This window comes from Salminus brasiliensis, chromosome 20 (assembly GCF_030463535.1).
Source record: "Salminus brasiliensis chromosome 20, fSalBra1.hap2, whole genome shotgun sequence".
Lineage (NCBI taxonomy): Eukaryota > Metazoa > Chordata > Actinopteri > Characiformes > Bryconidae > Salminus > Salminus brasiliensis.
The window spans coordinates 3,663,460-3,683,124 of NC_132897.1; the positions used below are offsets into that span (position 1 = coordinate 3,663,460).

The 19,665-nt window shown below is 42.9% G+C and overlaps 1 protein-coding gene across 1 annotated transcript in view; it reads right to left on the bottom strand.

The window, feature by feature from the left end:
- The window catches only part of gnb1l (guanine nucleotide binding protein (G protein), beta polypeptide 1-like), a 70,323-nt gene that overhangs the window by 49,599 nt on the left and 1,059 nt on the right, over positions 1 to 19,665 (bottom strand). Inside the window, exons 2-3 of the mRNA XM_072664638.1 lie at positions 2,808 to 2,960; positions 1,145 to 1,270 (exon numbers count right to left, since the gene is read on the bottom strand). Of these exons, the coding sequence (XP_072520739.1) occupies positions 1,145 to 1,270; positions 2,808 to 2,917 (236 nt within the window). The 5' untranslated portion in view covers positions 2,918 to 2,960. The remainder of the gene's footprint in view (positions 1 to 1,144; positions 1,271 to 2,807; positions 2,961 to 19,665) is intronic.

Here is a 19,665-nt window from a genome sequence, read left to right on the forward strand (position 1 = left end):
GGGGAGGGAAGGAAGGGAGGAAGGAGGGAGGAAAGGAAGGGATGGGAAAGGAAGGGAAGAAAGGAAGGGAGGGAGGGAGGGAGGGAGGAAGGGAAGGACGAAGAAAGGGATGAAGAAAGGGAGGGAGGAAGGAGGGTAAGAGGGTAGGGAAGAACGGGAGGAAGGAGGGAGGGAGGGAAGGGAAGAAAGAGGAAGGGAAGGAAGAAGAAAGGGAAGGGAGGAAGAAAGGAGGGAGAGAGGGAAGGGAAGGAAGGGAGGAAGGGAAGAAGGAGGGAGAGAGGGAAGGGAAGGAAGGGAGGAAGGGAAGAAGGAGGGAGAGAGGGAAGGGAAGGAAGGGAAGAAGGAAGAAAGGGAGGGAGGAAGGAGGGAGAGAGGGAAGGGAAGGAAGGGAGGAAGGGAAGAAGGAGGGAGAGAGGGAAGGGAAGGAAGGGAAGAAGGAAGAAAGGGAAGGGAGGAAGAAAGGGAAGGGAGGAAAGAGGGAGAGAGGGGAGGGAAGGAAGGGAGAAAGAAGGGAGGAAAGGAAGGGAAAGGAAGGAAGGGAGGGAGGGATGGAGGGAGGGAGGGAAAGGAAGGGAAGGGAGGAAGAAATGGAGGGAGGGAGGGAAAGGAAAGGGAAGGGAGGAAGAAATGGAGGGAGGAAGGGAAGGAAGAAGAAAGGGAGGGACGAAGGAGGGTAAGGGGGTAGGGAAGAAAGGGAGGAAGGAGGGAGGGAAGGGAAGGAAGGGAGGAAGGAAGGAGGAAGAAAGGGAAGGGAGGAAGAAAGGGAGGGAGGAAGGAGGAGGGAGGAGGGAGAGAGGGAAGGGAAGGATGGGAAGAAGGAAGAAAGTGAAGGAGGCAGCAAGAACAGGAAGGAGGGAGGGAGGGAAGGGGGAAGATATTTCTATGAAACAGAAAATTACCAAAACTATTTCTAGATATTCTTTATCTCACACTTGCAGTGGTAAAGTATTTTATCCCTTACAGTTACAATCAGTGCTTTTAATATATGTAAATTACTGCGCGCCTGGGCTGGCAGAAACAGCCCTATTTAAATTCAGGCAGAACATGTGCACGTATGTTCTGGTTCTGGTTGGGTGTTCACACAGTCAGGAGCACAAAACGCTGCACTGTACCGCATTCGATTTTCAGTCATCAGATGCTGTACCTGAGGAGCATGTCCGTGGAGTTGAGGGTGCTGACCCAGATGACCGATGCCCCATCATGACCTTCTAGGACCGTCTCTGGTCTTCGACTGTTAAGATTCCAGACATGAACACAGCCTTTCCCTGACCTACAATACAGAGAACAGCGTTAGGATTTGTGTACAATCATTGCCCCCATACACTTTTTAACATTTACATGATATGGTACATTGCAATAAGATATCTGATTGCCTTCAGCCACAAGAGCATTAGTAAGGTAAGGCAGTGATTAGTTCTGCCTTTCCAACTCCTCTCAAAGGTTTTGAATGGAGCTGGAGACGGAGCTCTCCAAAAGGTAGAAGAAGAAGGGTAAGAAGAAAATCTCAATGCTCCACAGCTCAATGACATAAAAAGGAAGGAAGAAAGGCTTGAAGAGAGGGAAGGATTGATGAGTGGGAAGGATTGAAAAGAAGGAAAGCGAGGTTGAAAGAAAAGCTAGGAAGGAAGGGATGGATGGATTAAAAGGAAGGAAAGCAAGGTTGGAAGAAAAGAAAGAAGGATTCAAAGGGAAGGATGGGTTAAAAGGAAGGAAAGCAGGGAATGAAAGAAAAAGAAAGAAAGAAGTGAAGGGAAGAATGAATTGAACGTAAGGAAGGAAATAATTTCTTTAAGAGAGGAGAAGTGAAGAAGGTTTAAAGGAAAAGATGGAAGTGAAGGGTTGAATGAAAAGACAAAAGGAACGAAGGAAGACAAAGGAAAGGGAAGGACTGTAATGGAAAGAAGAAAGAAAAGGGTTGAAAAGAAGGATTAAAGGGAAGGAAAGGACTGGAATGGAAGGACAAAAAGCAAAAGAAGGCTTGAAATGAAGGGTTGAAGAAAAAGGAAAGACTGAAGGAAAGGTAAGAATGGAAAAAGGAGTTATAATTAAGGTTTGAGGAAAGAAAGGACTGAAATGAAGGACTGGGAGGGAAGGAAGAAAGCAAAAGAAGGCTTGAAAGGAAGGATTGAAGGGAAGGAAGAAAGCAAAAGAAGGGTTGAAAGGAAGCACTGAAGGGAAGGATTGAATAAATGAAGGACTGAAGGAAAGGAAAGAAGGACTGGAAGGGAAAGAAAAGAAGCAAAGGATGGCTTGAAATTAAGAGTTGAAGAAAAAGGAAAGACTGAAAGAAAGGTAAGAATGAAAAAAAGAGTTGAAATTAAGGCTTGAGGAAAGAAAGGACTAAAGGGAAGGACAAATAAAGGGTTGAAGGGTTAAAAGGGAAGGGTTAAAAGGAAGATCTGAAGAAAAAGGAAAGACAGAAGGGAAAAAAGAAAGACTAGAAGAGAAGGAACAATGGAAAGAAGGATTGAAAGGAAGGATTGAAGAAGGGAAAGAAAGACAGAACTAAGGTGAATGACAGCATGGCTCTGATTTTGATCTAGACTGTTTGGCCTGGAAACGAATGGTGCATTTAAAGATCTCCCTTGTTCAACTTATAAATTGTTGTTTATAAAATACCCAAATATATTAAAGAGGCAATGCTGGGCGGCTTTACACCCCTCTAGCCAACCCTTGGTATTAGGCATAAGGTCCCTTTACCACATATTAGAAATGTATCAGATTCCAAAACCACCTCTGAACCACTGCTGCCCATTTCCAACTCCACCCAATCCCTCCAGGTAGGTCAGTGACTGGCAGGTGCTCACCCTGAGTACAGCAGAGGCCGTCCCGCCCCGCTGCAGTGGAAGTGGAGTGTGTTAACAGGGGCCGCTGACCCCCTCAACGTAAACACAGGGTCTGGAGGAGGACGGGCCATGACCAGCAAGATCCATCAGCCAGACACATTAGCAGCCCCGAACCTGAAAAACCATCACAAAAAGCCCATCAGAGTCCGAATCAGTCTGCGTACGACTTCTTCCGAGCCCTTTAATAAAATAAACACGCAGCCTGGCAGACGAACGCTTTATCAGAAACGAGGCGGGTCGAGTTACGCTTCACTTTCCCTGATTAATTTCAAAGCAGGAGATTAAAACGGGTGATTTACGGTCCTGGCCCACCAGCGGGCAGAGGTTTCAGCACCAGAGCGTTCGGTCATCTGCTTTTTCTGACTGGCCTCTACTCCACCCGAATGGAAAGCCTGCGCAGTGTAAATGAGACTTCTATTAGCGCGCCTTTACCCGGTCCTTACATCCGTCTTCATCTGCGCTTACACAAACAAGCTGCAGCAGTTCAGCTTCGAAAGATCGCTCTCCAGCGAAGCCTGGAGAGGGCCAGCCTAGGCCTGTCACGATAACTCATTTTTTGGACGATATTTCGTCCCAGAAGTATTAGTCATTTTTTTAAAGAGCATTTTATGCTACTGATATAATGATAATATAGCATAAGAAAGGTAATTACACAATTTTAAAGAGCAAAGAAATGAAGAATATTAATATATATAGATATAAAACAATATAATTTAATATTTAAAATAAACAAAACTAAATAAAATAAAGGCTCATTCACATTAATGGGCTCTCCTCGATAATGCAATTATCATATTATATATTATCATGAACCGCAAGCCCATGATGGCACCACCAATACCGTAGCCATAATTTAATTTTTACTAATAAAAACTCTTGATTTCACATATCAGCTATGAAATATTAGTTATATCAGTCTACAGATGTATTAAGCCTAGTCCTATTGTCAGGACGACATATCCTTCAAGTCATAACTCACCTTTGATTTAAGCTTTAATAATTTTTTTTACTAGTACAAACTTAATGAAAGTTATATACAATCATCTCCTCAAATTTTACTATTAGAAATTGGAATTTCTAATTTCTGTATCTGTATTCTAACTCAGGTCCACATGTACTGTAGATCAATAAAAATCAGACAAACCAAATGCAAATTCAATCTCTCCAATTTAGTTTTGACTAGCTCTAATTTAAGATATGTTCAGTTAGAGTTCTAAAATATAGTTTTACAATCAGGTTTTGTCAAATAATAATAATATTAATAATAAATTAAAAATATATTTTTTACCAGTCAGAACTTCAGTACAGAGATCTGCACAGATAATAAAAATCTACATATTTCTACTAGTAAATAAATTGAATCTTTATATTTGTAACTGGAGTTTTTACTGGTAATGTATGACTAGTCAAATTATAATAAATATATATCTTTCTGGCAATATGACTAGATAGAACAGCTTATTAAAAATCTGATGTTATTACTAAGACTGCACAGCTGAGAGTGTCTACTAGTAAATATTGTATTACAGAACCTGAATTTAACTTATTACCAGTAAAAACTAAGTAAGGACTGAGTAAAATAATCACTGGTGTGATTTTAGACTAAATATAAAAATGTCATGTAAAAATGATTATAGAGAAGAGTGAGATTCCATGTAATTCAATCATAACATATAATTATAATAAATATAATAAGTTTGGTCCTAATTGCAAATATATTTGACATTGAGTAATCAAAATCTATCCTCGTCATTTTTACTAGTAATATCAGATCTGCAGATCTACAAATGATCCCTTCTGACTCATCATATTGTCAGGATGGCATATCTTTAATGTAATTTTGACTGGACATGTGTGACCACTGAAATCTTTCTTTTTGATAATTATATTTCACAAACCCAATTAAAGATAAACAGTTACATTTATCAGTTACTTTAGTTCAATATATCAATAATACTGTTATTACTAGTCAACCCCCTGAATAATAACAATAATAATAATAATAATAATAATAGATATCTGGACAGTTTTTACTAGTAAACATTTAATTAAAGATTAGAAAAAAGGAGCTTTCACGAACATGTTTAGTCACATTAATTAATTACATTAAGGATGTTGTCCTGGTAATATGACTAGTCTGAATTAGATTCATTAGTCTGTAGATCTGATATTATTTCTTGTAGAAATTTGGTCTGAAATTAGAATTTTTACTAGTTAAAACTAATTACTTGTATCTAGGACTGGGCGATATGGTAAAAAAAATACTATATCACAATATTTAAAGATGATTTTACGATACACAATATTTATCACGATACATGTAATTATATTACAATGTATCAGATTCTCAAGAATTACCATTTACACTCATTTTTTTCAACATCTGCAGTATTTCATCTAATTAACCCAGTCTAATTACCCCGTCTGTAATGAAAGCTGCAGCTGATCAGTGTTTATTAAGCACTAACAGTCTCCTCCATGTGCTTAGAAAAGCTTATCGTTATTACGATAGCAAAATGTATTACGATACGATAAAATATCGTCATATTTCCCAGCTCTAACTGCACCACTGATGCCATACCTTGATATTCTGATTAAAAATGGTTAACTGATTAGCAAACAGAACTGCCGCACTGTCTGGGGATTCATTTGACAAAACTGTAAATAAAAATAAAGCCTGAAGGTATTTATGAAGGAAGGAAGGTGTGTGAGATTGGCCTTTTCCTACCCCTCCTTTTCTACATGATAATAGCTCTTACTCAATGCGTCATGAATCACAGAGCGAGACAGGTTAATTACAGTAAACAGGCCGGGCCAAGACTCTGCCTTTTGGATTTTTTTTTTTTTTTTCGGAGACCAGCGGCAGGTTTTGAAAGCTCAGGAGCTGCGGGTGTTTCATGATGGCTGTAGGGTGGGCCGCGTGGAAAACGCAGCCAACCACAACAACACAGGCGGAAACTGTGTGTCAATCTCAAATCATGGATTAAAAAAAACGAAAACTTGACTTGTTTTTATGACGGCTTTTATAAAGGACTTCTTAAGAAGGCCGACAAACGACATCTCACACACACACACACACACACACACACACACACACACACACCAAGAAACAGTCATTCCTGTCGCTTGTTTGTATGACACTAGTCCTTGCAATAGGCTGCAATGTGCAAACAGGCAATCCAGCAACACTATAGCAACCACTAAGACACCCTAAGCAACACCACAGCAACCACCTAGAGACCACTTATGACTGTTTCCCCATAGCAACACCGGAGCAACCACCTGGAATGCCATAGTAATCATCTGGGATGCATGGCAACTGCATAGCAACACCCTTGCAACCACTAAGGAACACCATAGCAACCACCTAGAGACCACGTAGCAACCACCTGGAATGCAAACGGGACTCTTTAACCACTCGAGATGTTTCTACGGCGAGCGTGGAGTAATCCGACCAATCACAGCTCCAGACAAGCGTCCCTGTTGGTGATCTGATTAATCAGATCAAAGGAAATTACACACATTACTTCGTCATTTTTGTTTGATTTTTATTTCTTCATAATGATCCAAATGAACTGCTTCCCACACGTTCTTCACTGTTTCCCCATAGCAACACCGGAGCAACCACCTGGGATCCCATACAAACACAAGAGCAACCACCTGGGATGCCATAGTAATCACCTGGGACACATGGCAACTGCATAGCAACACCCTTGCAACCACTAAGGAACACCACAGCAACCACCTTGCAACCTCTTTGGAACACCATAGGTAGCATTTGTCTTCATTTAAAAAATTAAAAAATAAATTAGCAAATGAATTACTTAAATAAATAAATACAAGATAAAAACGACTAAATTAAATAAAATATATTCAAATAAATTACATTTATAAAATAATAATAAATAAATAAACTACATAAAAAAAATGAAATGTCATAGCAACCACACTGCAAAATGGAAGCAACTACCAGGAATACCCAGGTAACCATTTCTCAACATAACAGCAACCACCTAAGATCCCAAAGCAACTGCCTAGCAACAGCCTAGCAACCTTTCTGCAACATCATCGCAACTACCTGGAATGTCGTAGCAACCACACTGAAAAATGGCAGCAACCACCAGGAATACCCAAGCAACCATTGAGCAACACCATTTCAACCACCTAGAATAATATAGCACCCATGAGGCAGCATGACAGCAACTGCCTAGTAACACCCCATCAACCACCCTGTAACACCATCGCAACCACCTGGAATGTCATCGCAACCATTCAGCAACACAACAGCAACCACCTAGGATACCAAAGCAACTGCTTAGCAACACCCTAGCAACCACTAAGCAACACCATACCAACCACCTAGCAACACAATAGCAACCACCCTGCAACACCATTGCAACCACCTGGCATGTCATCGCAACCATTCAGCAACATAACAGCAACCACCTAGGATACCAAAGCAACTGCTTAGCAACACAAAAAAAAAAAAATCAACCCCCACACTAAAAAGATAATAATGAAGGGTAGCTCCGCCTCCAGTGCTGCAATGTTTTAATTATTTGAGTGACATTATTTGCTGTTTCACTTATAAATAAATCCAAAATCTTAAAATGTGCCCATTGGTCAAACACCAACTGCAAAACTACTCTCCTATTCACATCAGCAAGCTCCCCCCACCGAACCAGGGGTGGGACAAGACAGAGCCAGAATAGTTTCTCTCTTTGAGTGGCAACCAATAAAGCAGAGATTTTAGATATGGATCAGTAAAGTTAATGAAGATCCCTCTCGCGGAGGCTCACTCTCCATCACCCTTGCCCCTGTCCCTGAAACCGGAGCTCCAGCTATTTCGGAGGAGCTCATTTCGGAAGGTTAGTGGTTAAATTGTGCATGTTAACCCATCAAGCGGAGCCTCCTCTCTGCCCTACCTTCCTAATTAAGCCGAGAGCTCCTGGGGCCTACTATACTGAACACCCTGGGCCCAGACCACAATGGGGACGGTCACCAGACACCCAACACCGGGACTGTGGGCGCTGCTGTCGCGAAAAGATGAAGGCCAAGAAGGAGTGGGAGGGTGTAACTGGGTCTGGGAATTATGGGCCATGACTATCAGTCCCCAGCCAACACTGCCCAGGAGCCAGAGCCCGTCTGCTGGTCCTAGTGGCGTAGGAGGAGGAGGAGGAGGTGGAGGAGGAGGTCCCGAGTGAAATTAGAAAGTGCTGGGTTCTCCTTAAAATACCCTTATAATTGTGCAGCGGCATTTCCCACAAAAAGGTCACCATTGATGTTCGCACCACTGGTATTTTCTTTTACTTAGCAACACCATAGCAATACCACGGTAACCACTTAGCAATACCACAGTACCCACCTGGGAAACCAAAGCAACTGCCTAGCAACACGAAAACAACCACTAAAGCAACACCAGTGCAACTACCTGGAACACCATAGCATCCCCAAGCAACATGTCAGCATGACAGCAACCACCTAGGGTACCAAAGCAACTGCCTAGCAACCGCTAAGCAACACCAGTGCAACTACTTGGAACACCACAGCACCCCCAAGCAACATGTCAGCATGACAGCAACCACCTAGGATACCAAAGCAACTGCCTAGCAACCACTAAGCAACATCAGTGCAACTACTTGGAATACCATAGCATCCCCGAGCAGCATGACAGCAACCACCTAGGATACCAAAGCAACTGCTTAGCAACCGCTAAGCAACACCAGCGCAACTACTTGGAATACCATAGCATCCCCAAGCAACATGACAGCAACCACCTAGGATACCAAAGCAACTGCCTAGCAACCGCTTAACACCAGTGCAACTACTTGGAATACCATAGCACCCCCTAGCAACACATCAGCAACCACCTGGAATAACATATCCTAGGTGGTTGCCGTCATGCTGCCACATGGCTGCTATCAAAGCAACTGCCTAGCAACACCCTACCAACCACCCTGCAACACTATTGCAACCATCTGAAATGTCGTAGCAATACATTGCAAAATGGAAGCAACCTCCAGGAATACCCAGGCAACCATTTATCAACAGCAATCACCTAATATACCAAAGCAACTGCCTAGCAACCTCCCTGCAACACCATCGCAACCACCTGGAAGGTCATAGCAACCACACTGACAAATGGCAGCAACCACCAGGAATATCCAAGCAACCTTTAAGCAACACCATATCAACCACCTGGAATAACATGGCAACCATATGGCAGCATGACAGCAACCACCTAGGATTTAAAAGCAACTGCATAGTAACATGCCATCAACCACCCTGCAACACCATCGCAACCACCTTGAATGTCACCACAACTATTCAAAGCAACTGCTTACCAACACCCTAGCAACCACTAAGCAACACCATAGCAACCACCTAGAATACTATAGCTAGTTAGTGTTCAGTGCCATTGCGCCATCTACCCACCCGCAGAGGTGCTCTCTCAGACTCCAGCTGCTGATGGCAAAGTGGCACGGCTCAAGATTCCAACTCCGAGACCCCCGGCCAATAGCAGCAGCGCATTACACCACTAAACCACTTGGCTCACTTATCTACTGACATGGACACACATTCATTCATTCGTTTCAAGAGCAATGTACATACAGAGCATCATCACTGTTATGGAAAAACCTTGTATCTCCAAAACAGCAACTTTACATGAGAAGTAATTTAGAGCATTTCTATTGGTCCATGCATTGTGACATTTCACCACGATGTAAAAAGACCATCTTGCCAGATTCACATCAGGTCACAAAAAGTGGAAAGGTGGATCTCCATTCGCCTCATCCAGAAGTCTGGACCCAGTGCTTTGAGCTGTAGGCCACGTCCAGTCCCTACATAGGCCCAGAACATAGCATTGCAGTGGTCTCACATAGAGTCCCATCACCACCGGATTCAACTCCTCAACGACCTGATAATTAGCTGTGTCCGAGATCAGGGCCTGCATTCATCCAGCTTCTCAGAACAGAAGCGCTGATCTGGGATCAGGTTCCTTTTTAATTACCTATGATGGCCGTACTGACAGGAACAGAACCTAGATCAGAACTCCTGGCTCTGAGAAGCTGTATGAATAAAGCCCAGAAAACACATGGAGTCTAGTATTATTCTTTCTCCTCAGATCAACACCTGGTTTGGTGGTAAATCAGGGCTTAATGATGGTAAATCAGGTGAGCTGCTGCTGCTGCTGCTGCTGCTGCTGCTGATGGAGTTGATTGAACACATCCTCCATGCTGTGCTGGCTGGACTGGGGGGCGTCCAGGAGAAACCTGGAGGAACCGAGCTCTGTTCTTCAACTAGCTCACCGACAAGATCTCACTACTTTCTTTCTTCAGAATGAGAAGCTCTTGTTTCTCCTTTTTACTGGATTCATGTTCAGCTGCATCTGATCTGAGGAGATCTGGAGCTTCTGCAGTAAAAAAAAAAATCTTATTGCTGAGAGAGATGGTTTATATAATGTAATTAGATGCGTAAAAAATATTTATAAGCACAACAAAAGGCCTAAAGGTCAATTACACCAATTAGGGATGTCAAGGAGGGCCGATCCAGGCTTCTACAGGCCTGGATCGGGTATTGGCTATTTTAATCCCAATCCAGTTCGCAGTCTTTATTTTAACCACAATGTTCAGAGAGCGCCATCTGCTGTCCTCAAGCCACCATTCACGGATACTGTCGTCCAGCCGGCTGCAGCAGCAGCAGCAGTGCGGACGTTCTCAGAAGGTAAATAAAGGAGTTGAGGTTCTGCAGTGTGGAGCTATTTAACAGTGGAACCTGAAAACAGACCATAATATCTGACCCTTTATATAAAACTCTCACTGAAACGTTCTGTTTTACCAGCGGGAGAACCGGCACTCGCCTTTCTCTGTTTCTAAACCAGCAGTGAAGAACCCATTCAGAACCGAGTGGAGGCTAATGCTAACGCTAATGCTAACACACACACACATACTAGCTATAGAAACCCCAATCAAACACACACAGCACATTCACCCACTACAGACCAGTTATTACACACCAGTAGACCCACAACAACCATAGATACCAGTACAGAGTGTTAGACTGCAGTGTTGTGGAGGAGCTGATTGGTCAGGGAGGAGATCAGACTGGACTATCAGATATTAAACACTATAAAACAGTGATTTTAATAAAAGTCTCGAGAAAACTAAATCAGTCAGTCCAGAAAGTCTGATTATCTGATTATGATTATTACTGATCGGATTCATCAGCAGCTCGTCTGATCTAAACTGTAGAGCTGGATTATTATTAATACACACACAGAGAGATCAGATCAGATCGGATCAGATCCGACTGACTGGGACCTTCCTAAAACTAACACAACACAGGGTAGTAACAGCAGCACCCTTGACTCTGCTGTTCTGTGACTTACTGGTTTGCCCGGTTTTGACCCGTGTGCAATCAGTGCCTCTTCGCTCGCAGTTAAGCCAAGATCAGCAGCTTAAAGCCCCAGTTTTCCGCCGCAGCCGTGCACTTGTGATTATCACCTCGGAAGATCACGCCACCCAAACGGAGGAACAACACACCGCACACAAACCCCGAGCTATCAAAACAGCTGGGTGACAAGCTGTCAATCAGCCTTGTTTGGCAAAACCCTCCAATTGTTCTGAAAAACGTGAAGAGGCCACAAAGCAAACAAACGAGCAACTGTGTAAGAACAAGAGCGAGATAACTCACAAAAGTGAACGAACCTCACGCAGCGTTAACAGACTCACAAACAGGGCTGCGTACCGGCAAAGACCCTGGCCATGCGATAGGCAGCACAACACAGGCGTTACGATTCACTATAATGAGATTTATGTATTGCGATTAGGGCTGGGCGATATGGTCAAAATACTATATCACGATATTTAAAGAAATTTTCACGATACACGAAATTTATAACGACTAAATACAACCAGTTGTGACAGATTCTTAAAAAAACACTGCTACTCTCCCGTACATTGGGATTTTTACTCAACATCTGCTGCACTTCAATAAAAAATTATACTGTCTGTAATGAAATCTGCAGCTGATCAGTGTTTATAAAGCACAGTATCATCGATACACTTATTAAAATGTATCACAATATTATAAAATATCATCATATTGCCCAGCTCTAATTGCGATACTGTAGTAAAAAAAAAATAATTATTTTAATTTGTATGTTTTATTTTTATATATATTTTTTTAAATCAAATTTTAGGAAAAGTGTCATAATAAAAAATAAATAAACACCATCATCTGCATAAAATTGAGTTAAAAATAAACAAAAAAAAATCTGAGAAAGTGTTTAATCCAATCAGAACAGTGGGATCTGCTACCTAGTGGATATCTTTGCATGCAAAATATTCATGAATCGATATAAATAGTCAATAATCAATAAAGAATCGATACAGTATTGCGATACATAACATCACACTACTTCAACATATCGATACCTCTCTTTACCTTCTCCGAGTAAATGGTCACCCAGCCCGACCTGCTGGAAGATTGCCTGCTGGGGTCCCCTCTACCTGCGTCAGACCAGCTGCCACCTACCAGTCCGACCATCAGGCCCCCCACCCGCCACCACCCATACCAGACCAGCGGCTCACCCTCCTACCGCTGCTACCTGCTTAATGACCATGTTAAACCCTAAACGGACTCGTAACCATCTGCCACTATTAATAATATCACCACTATTAACTATCTGCTGTATCTGGTTTGGTAATTTGTATCAATAATTTATTAATATTTCTGATCAGAGGAGGACGGGTCAGGTCACCCTGGTGAGTCTTGGTTCCTCCCAAGGTTTCTTCCTTTAGCTCTGAGGGAGTTTCTCCTCGCCACTGTGGCCGTTGGGGTCTGCTCACTGGGGGTCTTGGACCCTTTATGTCTTCTTACGTTATTTGTTTTTATTAATTACTAATTATGTAAAGCTGCTTTGTGACGACAACAGTTGTAAAAAGAGCTATATAAATAAATCTGACTAGTTCATTCAAGTAATTCTAGGCCTAGTCTTAATCCCTTTCTGGATAACCTCAGACTCCAACTCTCTCCGTCCAGCCTTCTATCTTATTTTGTTCTGTTTTTGTTGTTTTATTGGAACATATTAAAAAAAACAGGTGTGGGCTATATAGAGGGGTATAACGCCCCCCAGCATTGAGCTGTGGAGCAGTGGAAGAACTGTGCTCTCTGGAATGATGATGATGATGATGGTGGTGGTGCTCCAGCCATTATGTTTGAGATTGGCTGGGGAGATCACCCATCCAACATCCTCATATTGCTTCTGTCATTGAATGCAATCAAATCCTCACAGCAATGCTCCTCCTCCAAAATCTAGTAGAAAGCCTTCTTCCCTGGAGAGCAGAGACAGTTATTCCAACAAAAGCAGGAGAAACGAGCAGGCGTCCCAATACTTTTGTCCAAGTATTTTGATATATATTTGGAGCGTTTTCCTCTTAATACAATACCCAGCTAATAGTTTAGTAAACCAGGCTGATTAGTATTTGTCCTAAGCACCTCCCACTATTTCTGTTCCTCCCAATGGCGGGGCAGGTAGACGGCAGACAGAACGGGGGGGCGCGAAGGGGGGGGGGCAGAAATCAGAGCGAGGGAAGATTGAGGTTTTCTACTCTCTCTGTAACAGATAAGACAGCTCCAGTAATCTGACTAAGTCTCTGGATAAAGGCAGTTTGTCTCTTCTTGGGCCGTCTGTCAACACCTGCTGGGTAATTAGGCCTAATTATGAGAGAGAGTTCCCTTCCCGTCCCGTGTTATTAAATAAGGACCCGGGCTTGCCAGCCAGGTATCTCTCAACACAGCAAGGGGCTGGCGACCTTCAGATCAAACGCAGCACTATCAGCGGCCCCGGCCTCCTTATAACGGATCCGATGGGGAAGTGGGGTGGACTGGGGATGGGTGGGGGGCACAGTCATTTTAACATAGGCTTCAAAAGATCAGGGACGGACTGCCCGCATTCTTTCTGCTACAGTTCTGAGTCGGGGCGGAAGGAGGGGCATCGTCTCACCTGGCCTTGTCCCGCTGTCATACGCTGCCATTCATAAATAAGCCGCCGCAGATCCTGGAGATTAAGGAAATGCAAAACATAATGAATCCTGTCTGGGTAAATGAGTGCAGCTGAATGCCTCCTCTCACACACACCGATGCGGCCCGCCGGCAGGCCAGAAAGGTGAAGGAGCATCTTTATGATCTGCCTATTTTGTCAAAAATCAATATTTTTAAATAACAGAAACCCAATAAACTCCACGGCCGACGTGATCTGGGACAGACTGAGGGGGTAGAATTTGCTTACAGGCCTAATCAATTAGCTAAATTAGCCTTCCAGCACAGACACATAAAAATAATCCAAAAATATTAGCATCAAAATCAATATACCATCTTGACAAAAGTATTGGGACACCTGCTCGTTCACTGTTTCTTCCGAAATTAAGGGTACTACAAAAAGCTTCTCATGCTTTTCTTGGAGTAACTGTCTCTACTGTCCAGGGAAGAAGGCTTTCGGCTAGATTTTGGAGGAGCACTGCAGTGAGGATTTGATTGCAGTCAGCAACAAGAGTGTTAGCGAGGTCAGGCTGTTGGATGGACGATCGTCACTCCACTTCCAGTATTGGATGGAGCACCACCATCATTCCTGAGCACACTTCGAGTTCTTCCACTTCCACAGCTCCTCAATGCTGGGGGGCTTTATACACCTCTAAAGCCCACACCTGGCATTAGGCAGCATGGTGCCAATAGGTTCATGTTGGATTAGCTGCTCTAGAGATTCCTATTGGTGCAATGTTTGCTAAAAATGGGTGTCCACAAACATTTGGACATATAGTGGACTTGTTTTATGTGATTATTTATGTATTTAATATTACTACGTGTACTATTCTGGAATGTTACTACACTATATTATGGGCCATGTAACTTTTTAATATAGGCAAACTATATTTGAATAATATTTTTTTATTGTATTTACTTTATATTTAAATCTAAACACCTGCAATCAAGTGATTCCACTTTTAAAAGGCAGTAAGTTGAATAAAAGCATCTCCAGGATCATAAAACATCAATAAATCCAGATTAAATCAGATCTAAAAGGTCGCCAGCGAGCGCGATCAGTCATTCTTGGAGCAGCGCGGTGGTGCAGCTGCTGGTACTCCCCTTTCCTAATGAGATCATACCTCAGCTCTTAGGCATTCTTTCATTCTTCTCTTTATCGAAACACTCTTATCTTGTTTTTCCTCTCTCCTGCTCGCTCGCTCGCTCACTCACTCTTTCTCTGGGGGGTTTCTTCATGCCAGGGGGGGTGGGTGGGTGGGTTGCACTGATGGAACTATTACTCTGCCCTTTTTTCCCCCCGAGCGTACGGACCCTCGCGCCACCTGCTCGACAAAACCAAACAAAAGAAGTCAAATTCTCCAAAGGAGGAAACAAACGTGGTGGACGGAGCCACAGGTCCATTCTAAAGTCCAGTTAAACAAACAAGGCAGGATGTGAGGCGTATATAGGCCACACACCCTATATTGTGAGGCTGGGCAATGGTTTGGTGGGGTGGTGGAGTGTGTGTGTGTATGTGTGTGTGGTGGGGGGGTGTATCTGGAGTGGAAAAACTGCTCAGGGGTAGATAGAGGTCTGAGGTCCGTAACAAGTGCACCCACACCCCTGTCACTCAGGCCAGCGGCAGCGGGAAGAGGCTGCATTGTTTCTGCCAATGGCGTGAATGCAGTGCCAAGGCTAGCAAAGATAAGACATGAATGCAGAGGCTCCCTATGTGTGCAGGGAGGTGCAGGGGGGGGCAGGGGGGGGGGTGGTGTTGATTGAGCACTTTGTCACTGCCCACTGATTTGAAGGGGACATTGTTAACAAAAGGACCCTGCAGGTAGTGGGGCCTTATCTGTTAGCATTGTCGCCCATTTCCTTCCCCAGGTGTGTTCAGTGCTTCACGAGTAGCTGGACTGATGAGGACAGCCGATTGTCCACTGAGGCTCTCCACTCCATCACACACACATACACACACACATACACAAATAAGAGGACAGATACAATCACTTTACATAATACACAGCTAGTAAGGTCTAGACAAGGTCAGGGAGGCTGCTGCCGCCTGAGCAGTAGAAAGAAATCATAAAAATAATAAAAATAATAATAAAATCAGTGTGTTTTAAAGCTGGACGTTTAATATTTGGTTAAAATCCCAGTTTATTACAATTAGTACTGGAATTCCCAACGCTGGGACACCTGACCCAACAAATGAGGTGCTGGTCCATTATTTGTGGGATAGGGGAGACAGACTGGGGACTGGGTCTTTTAAAATTACACTCCTAAATCCAAAATAAGCAGGAGTCCGAAATGTCTCACAACCACCCAAGCAAAAATGGCTCTAAACAGTCCTGAGAAGGACGTTCTTGGACATGCAACTTCTAGAACCCCTTTTACAGAAGGTCCTATTCCACGAGCTATACAACTTTTAAATAGGATTTCTCCTGTACAACATCCGGAGAATTCGACCCTTCCTCCATAGCTCTCTTCTGGCTGGTCTTCCTTTACGCACCATCAGGCCCCTGCAACTTATCCAGAATGCAGCGGCACGGGTCGGGACGTCTTCAACGTTCCTAAATTCAGCCATGTCTCTCCACTGCTGAACTCTCTCTTCACTGTAGCTTCCTGTAGCTGCTGCCCAGGTCATCAGATTCAAACCCTGACGCTGGCCTACAAAGCCAAGACTGGACCAGCCAGCCCCTCCGTACTTGATGGCGATGGTCAAAAGCTGATCTGCACCAAGAGCCCTTCCAGCTTCAAGTACGGCTCGGCTCGACCCGCCATCCTTTAAGATCCACGGAAGACGAGCGTCCAGACTTTTTTCTGTCCTGCACCAAAGTGGTGGAACGAGCTTCCCCTGGGTGTCCGAACAGCAGAGTCCAACACTCGCTGCCTTCAAACCCAGACTGAAGACCCTCCTCTTCTGAGAGTACTCAGGTTAAGAGAAGAGTACTATGGTCCCCATATTGACTTGTGTTTAGTAGAGTCTAAACTTAGAGGATCTTTGAACTATTAGTCTATTTAAACTAGCTGAGGTTTTTCTTGGGTAAATAGTGAAGCACTTTTGTAAGTCGCTCTGGAGAAGAGCGTGTGCTAAATGCCCTAAATGTAAATGTAAATATATGGTAGCAAATAGGGATGCAAAAATGTGGGAATTTTACCACTATAAACTGAAGCATAAACTTGGCTAAAATAATTAGATATGATACCAAACACGATAGCTGCTCCTCAATCCCAGGCACATGGTGCAACACACACTGATAGGCTATTGAGAAGACCACACCCCCTGTATTCCCTGTTCATTCCTCCTTCACTTGTACAGCACATGCCCAGATGATTTCTAGAAACTTCTAGACTCTCACCACTACTGAAACACACATTCGGACCAAAGGACTTCCTAAAGACAGGTAATATTTTGATGAGGTTCATATTTTTGACAGTAATATCATTAAAAACGTTTAAGCAGCAATTAAATCAAGGTGTAATCTCACAGTCGCTCGCTATTGGTTAAATCAGAAAAGCTTAATGAGCAATTTCACTTGAGATTAGAAGACGTTATTGTTATTTTGATCATTTTTTGATTAGCTTTTGATCATTTATTGACAGAATTAGGCATTTGTAAAGTTCTGCTTGCAACAATGTGTCAATAATTAAATATTATTATATTGACATGCCTTCATGTCTGCTGTTTACAAAAAAAACAGTACACTGATGATAGTGTACGATACAGTTCCTTTAAATGATCAAATATTTCCTATTAACTCCAATGAATTTTACATTTTGGAATATTTCCAAAGTTTTCATGGAAAGTTACCAGTAATTTACTGAAATCTATCAAAAATGTTCCACTCCTTTGCAACCCTAGTACCAACGCAACCACTTGGGAACACCCTAGCATCCACCATGAATACCAAATAGCTACATAGTAACAACCCTACAACCATCTGGGTCCTGACTGACCACCACAAAATCCAATGGTGTTTTAAAGAAAGCTGGATGTTTGATATTTAAAAAAGAAATCCCAGTCCTCTGGGATTGGGACTGGACGGGACTGGACGGGATTGGTGCTGGGCACTGAAGGAGACAGCCTTGGGTCTCCAGGACTGAGACTTGGGCTCTGACTCTTACAATTAACTCCAAGAATCAAATAAAGCAGGATGTATTCACACAAGTTGTTGCACATTTACACATGGGGTACACCACAGCAACCACCAGGAGCACCATATCAACCACACAGACGAAATACAACGGCACCACTTGCACCACATCAAAGTTCAATAGTGTCGTTAAACCTAGTTGATCAATATTTCCTAACCACAGTTTGGTTGGGGATCCCAGTCCAGTGGGATTAGGATTCCCAACTCTTATACATCCGATCCAAAATAAGAAAGAGGAACTCGTTCATTAGCTTGTGTGCTACAAGAGACTGTGTGGCATCTCCAGGACTTGGACTTGCACACCAAAAACCAGTTGACTTGTAACAACTCATAGAACCAGGACCGGAACCGGTTCCGTTTACCCAGAGGCCTACCACATAAACACATGGGCTAACTGCATAGCTACATACCATCAACCTAGCAATGACCAGGAATACCATATCAACCACACAGCTGCAAAGCAATAACCCAACAACCACATGGTACCAGCACAACCACTTGGCAAACCCAGTATCATCATAACGACCACATAGCAACAGCCTAGCAACTGCCTGGAAGTGGGAAGTGGAATTCCCTTTTACTCCACTGCAGTAAATACAAACGGGTTCGGAGCCATCCATGAGGCTCTAAGACATTTTTTTAAACATGGTCCCCAATAAATAAAATTTGTGCTGGTTCATTAGCTGTGCACTAAAGGAGACAGCTTTGGGATCTCCAGGACTGAGACTGTGCTCTTGATGCTTACAGTCACATTCCCAAGAACCAAACCCAGCACTTATCAGGACTCATCACTGCAATCCATACAAAAACTTGCCCATATATTTCTTTTCCACTTCTTTCGGGAACATACGGGAGTGAAAGTGGGCGTGTTAAAGCTAGAAAAGGGCAGTGGGTTGAGGGCCAGGGGTGGGAAACAGAGCTGCATAGTAAGGAAGTAGAACTACTTCAGTACTGGACTTCAGTACTAAATCCTGGGTCTGTATCTACTGGAATATTATTATTATATTATTTTTTCCTTCCTACTTTCATACTGTGGATGAGTTTAATCTATCTATGTCTGTCTGTCTGTCTGTCTGTCTGTCTGTCTATCTATATCTATGTCTGTCTATTTACATGTCTATGCCTGTCTAACTATCTACATGTATGTCTATCTATCTATCTGTATCTATCTATCTATCTATCTGTCTGTCTGTCTGTCTGTCTGTATGTTTGTCTATCTGTATATATGTCTATCTATCTGTATGTACGTCTATGTATCTATCGGTATGTCTGTCTGTCTATATGTCTATGTCTAACTATTTATGTCTGTCTATCTACATGTATGTCTATCTATCTATCTATCTGTCTGTCTGTCTGTCTATATGCATGTCTGTCTGTATCTGTATCTATCTGTCTGTATATATCTGTATGTCTATCTATATGTCTATCTATATGTCTGTCTAACTATCTGTCTATATGCATGTCTGTCTGTCTATATGTCTGTCTGTATCTGTATCTATCTGTCTGTCTGTATCTATATGTCTGTCTAACTATCTATATGCCTGTCTATATGCATGTCTGTCTGTATCTGTATCTATCTATCTGTCTGTCTGTCTGCATCTACCTGTATGTCGGTGTATCTATCTGTCTACCTGTCT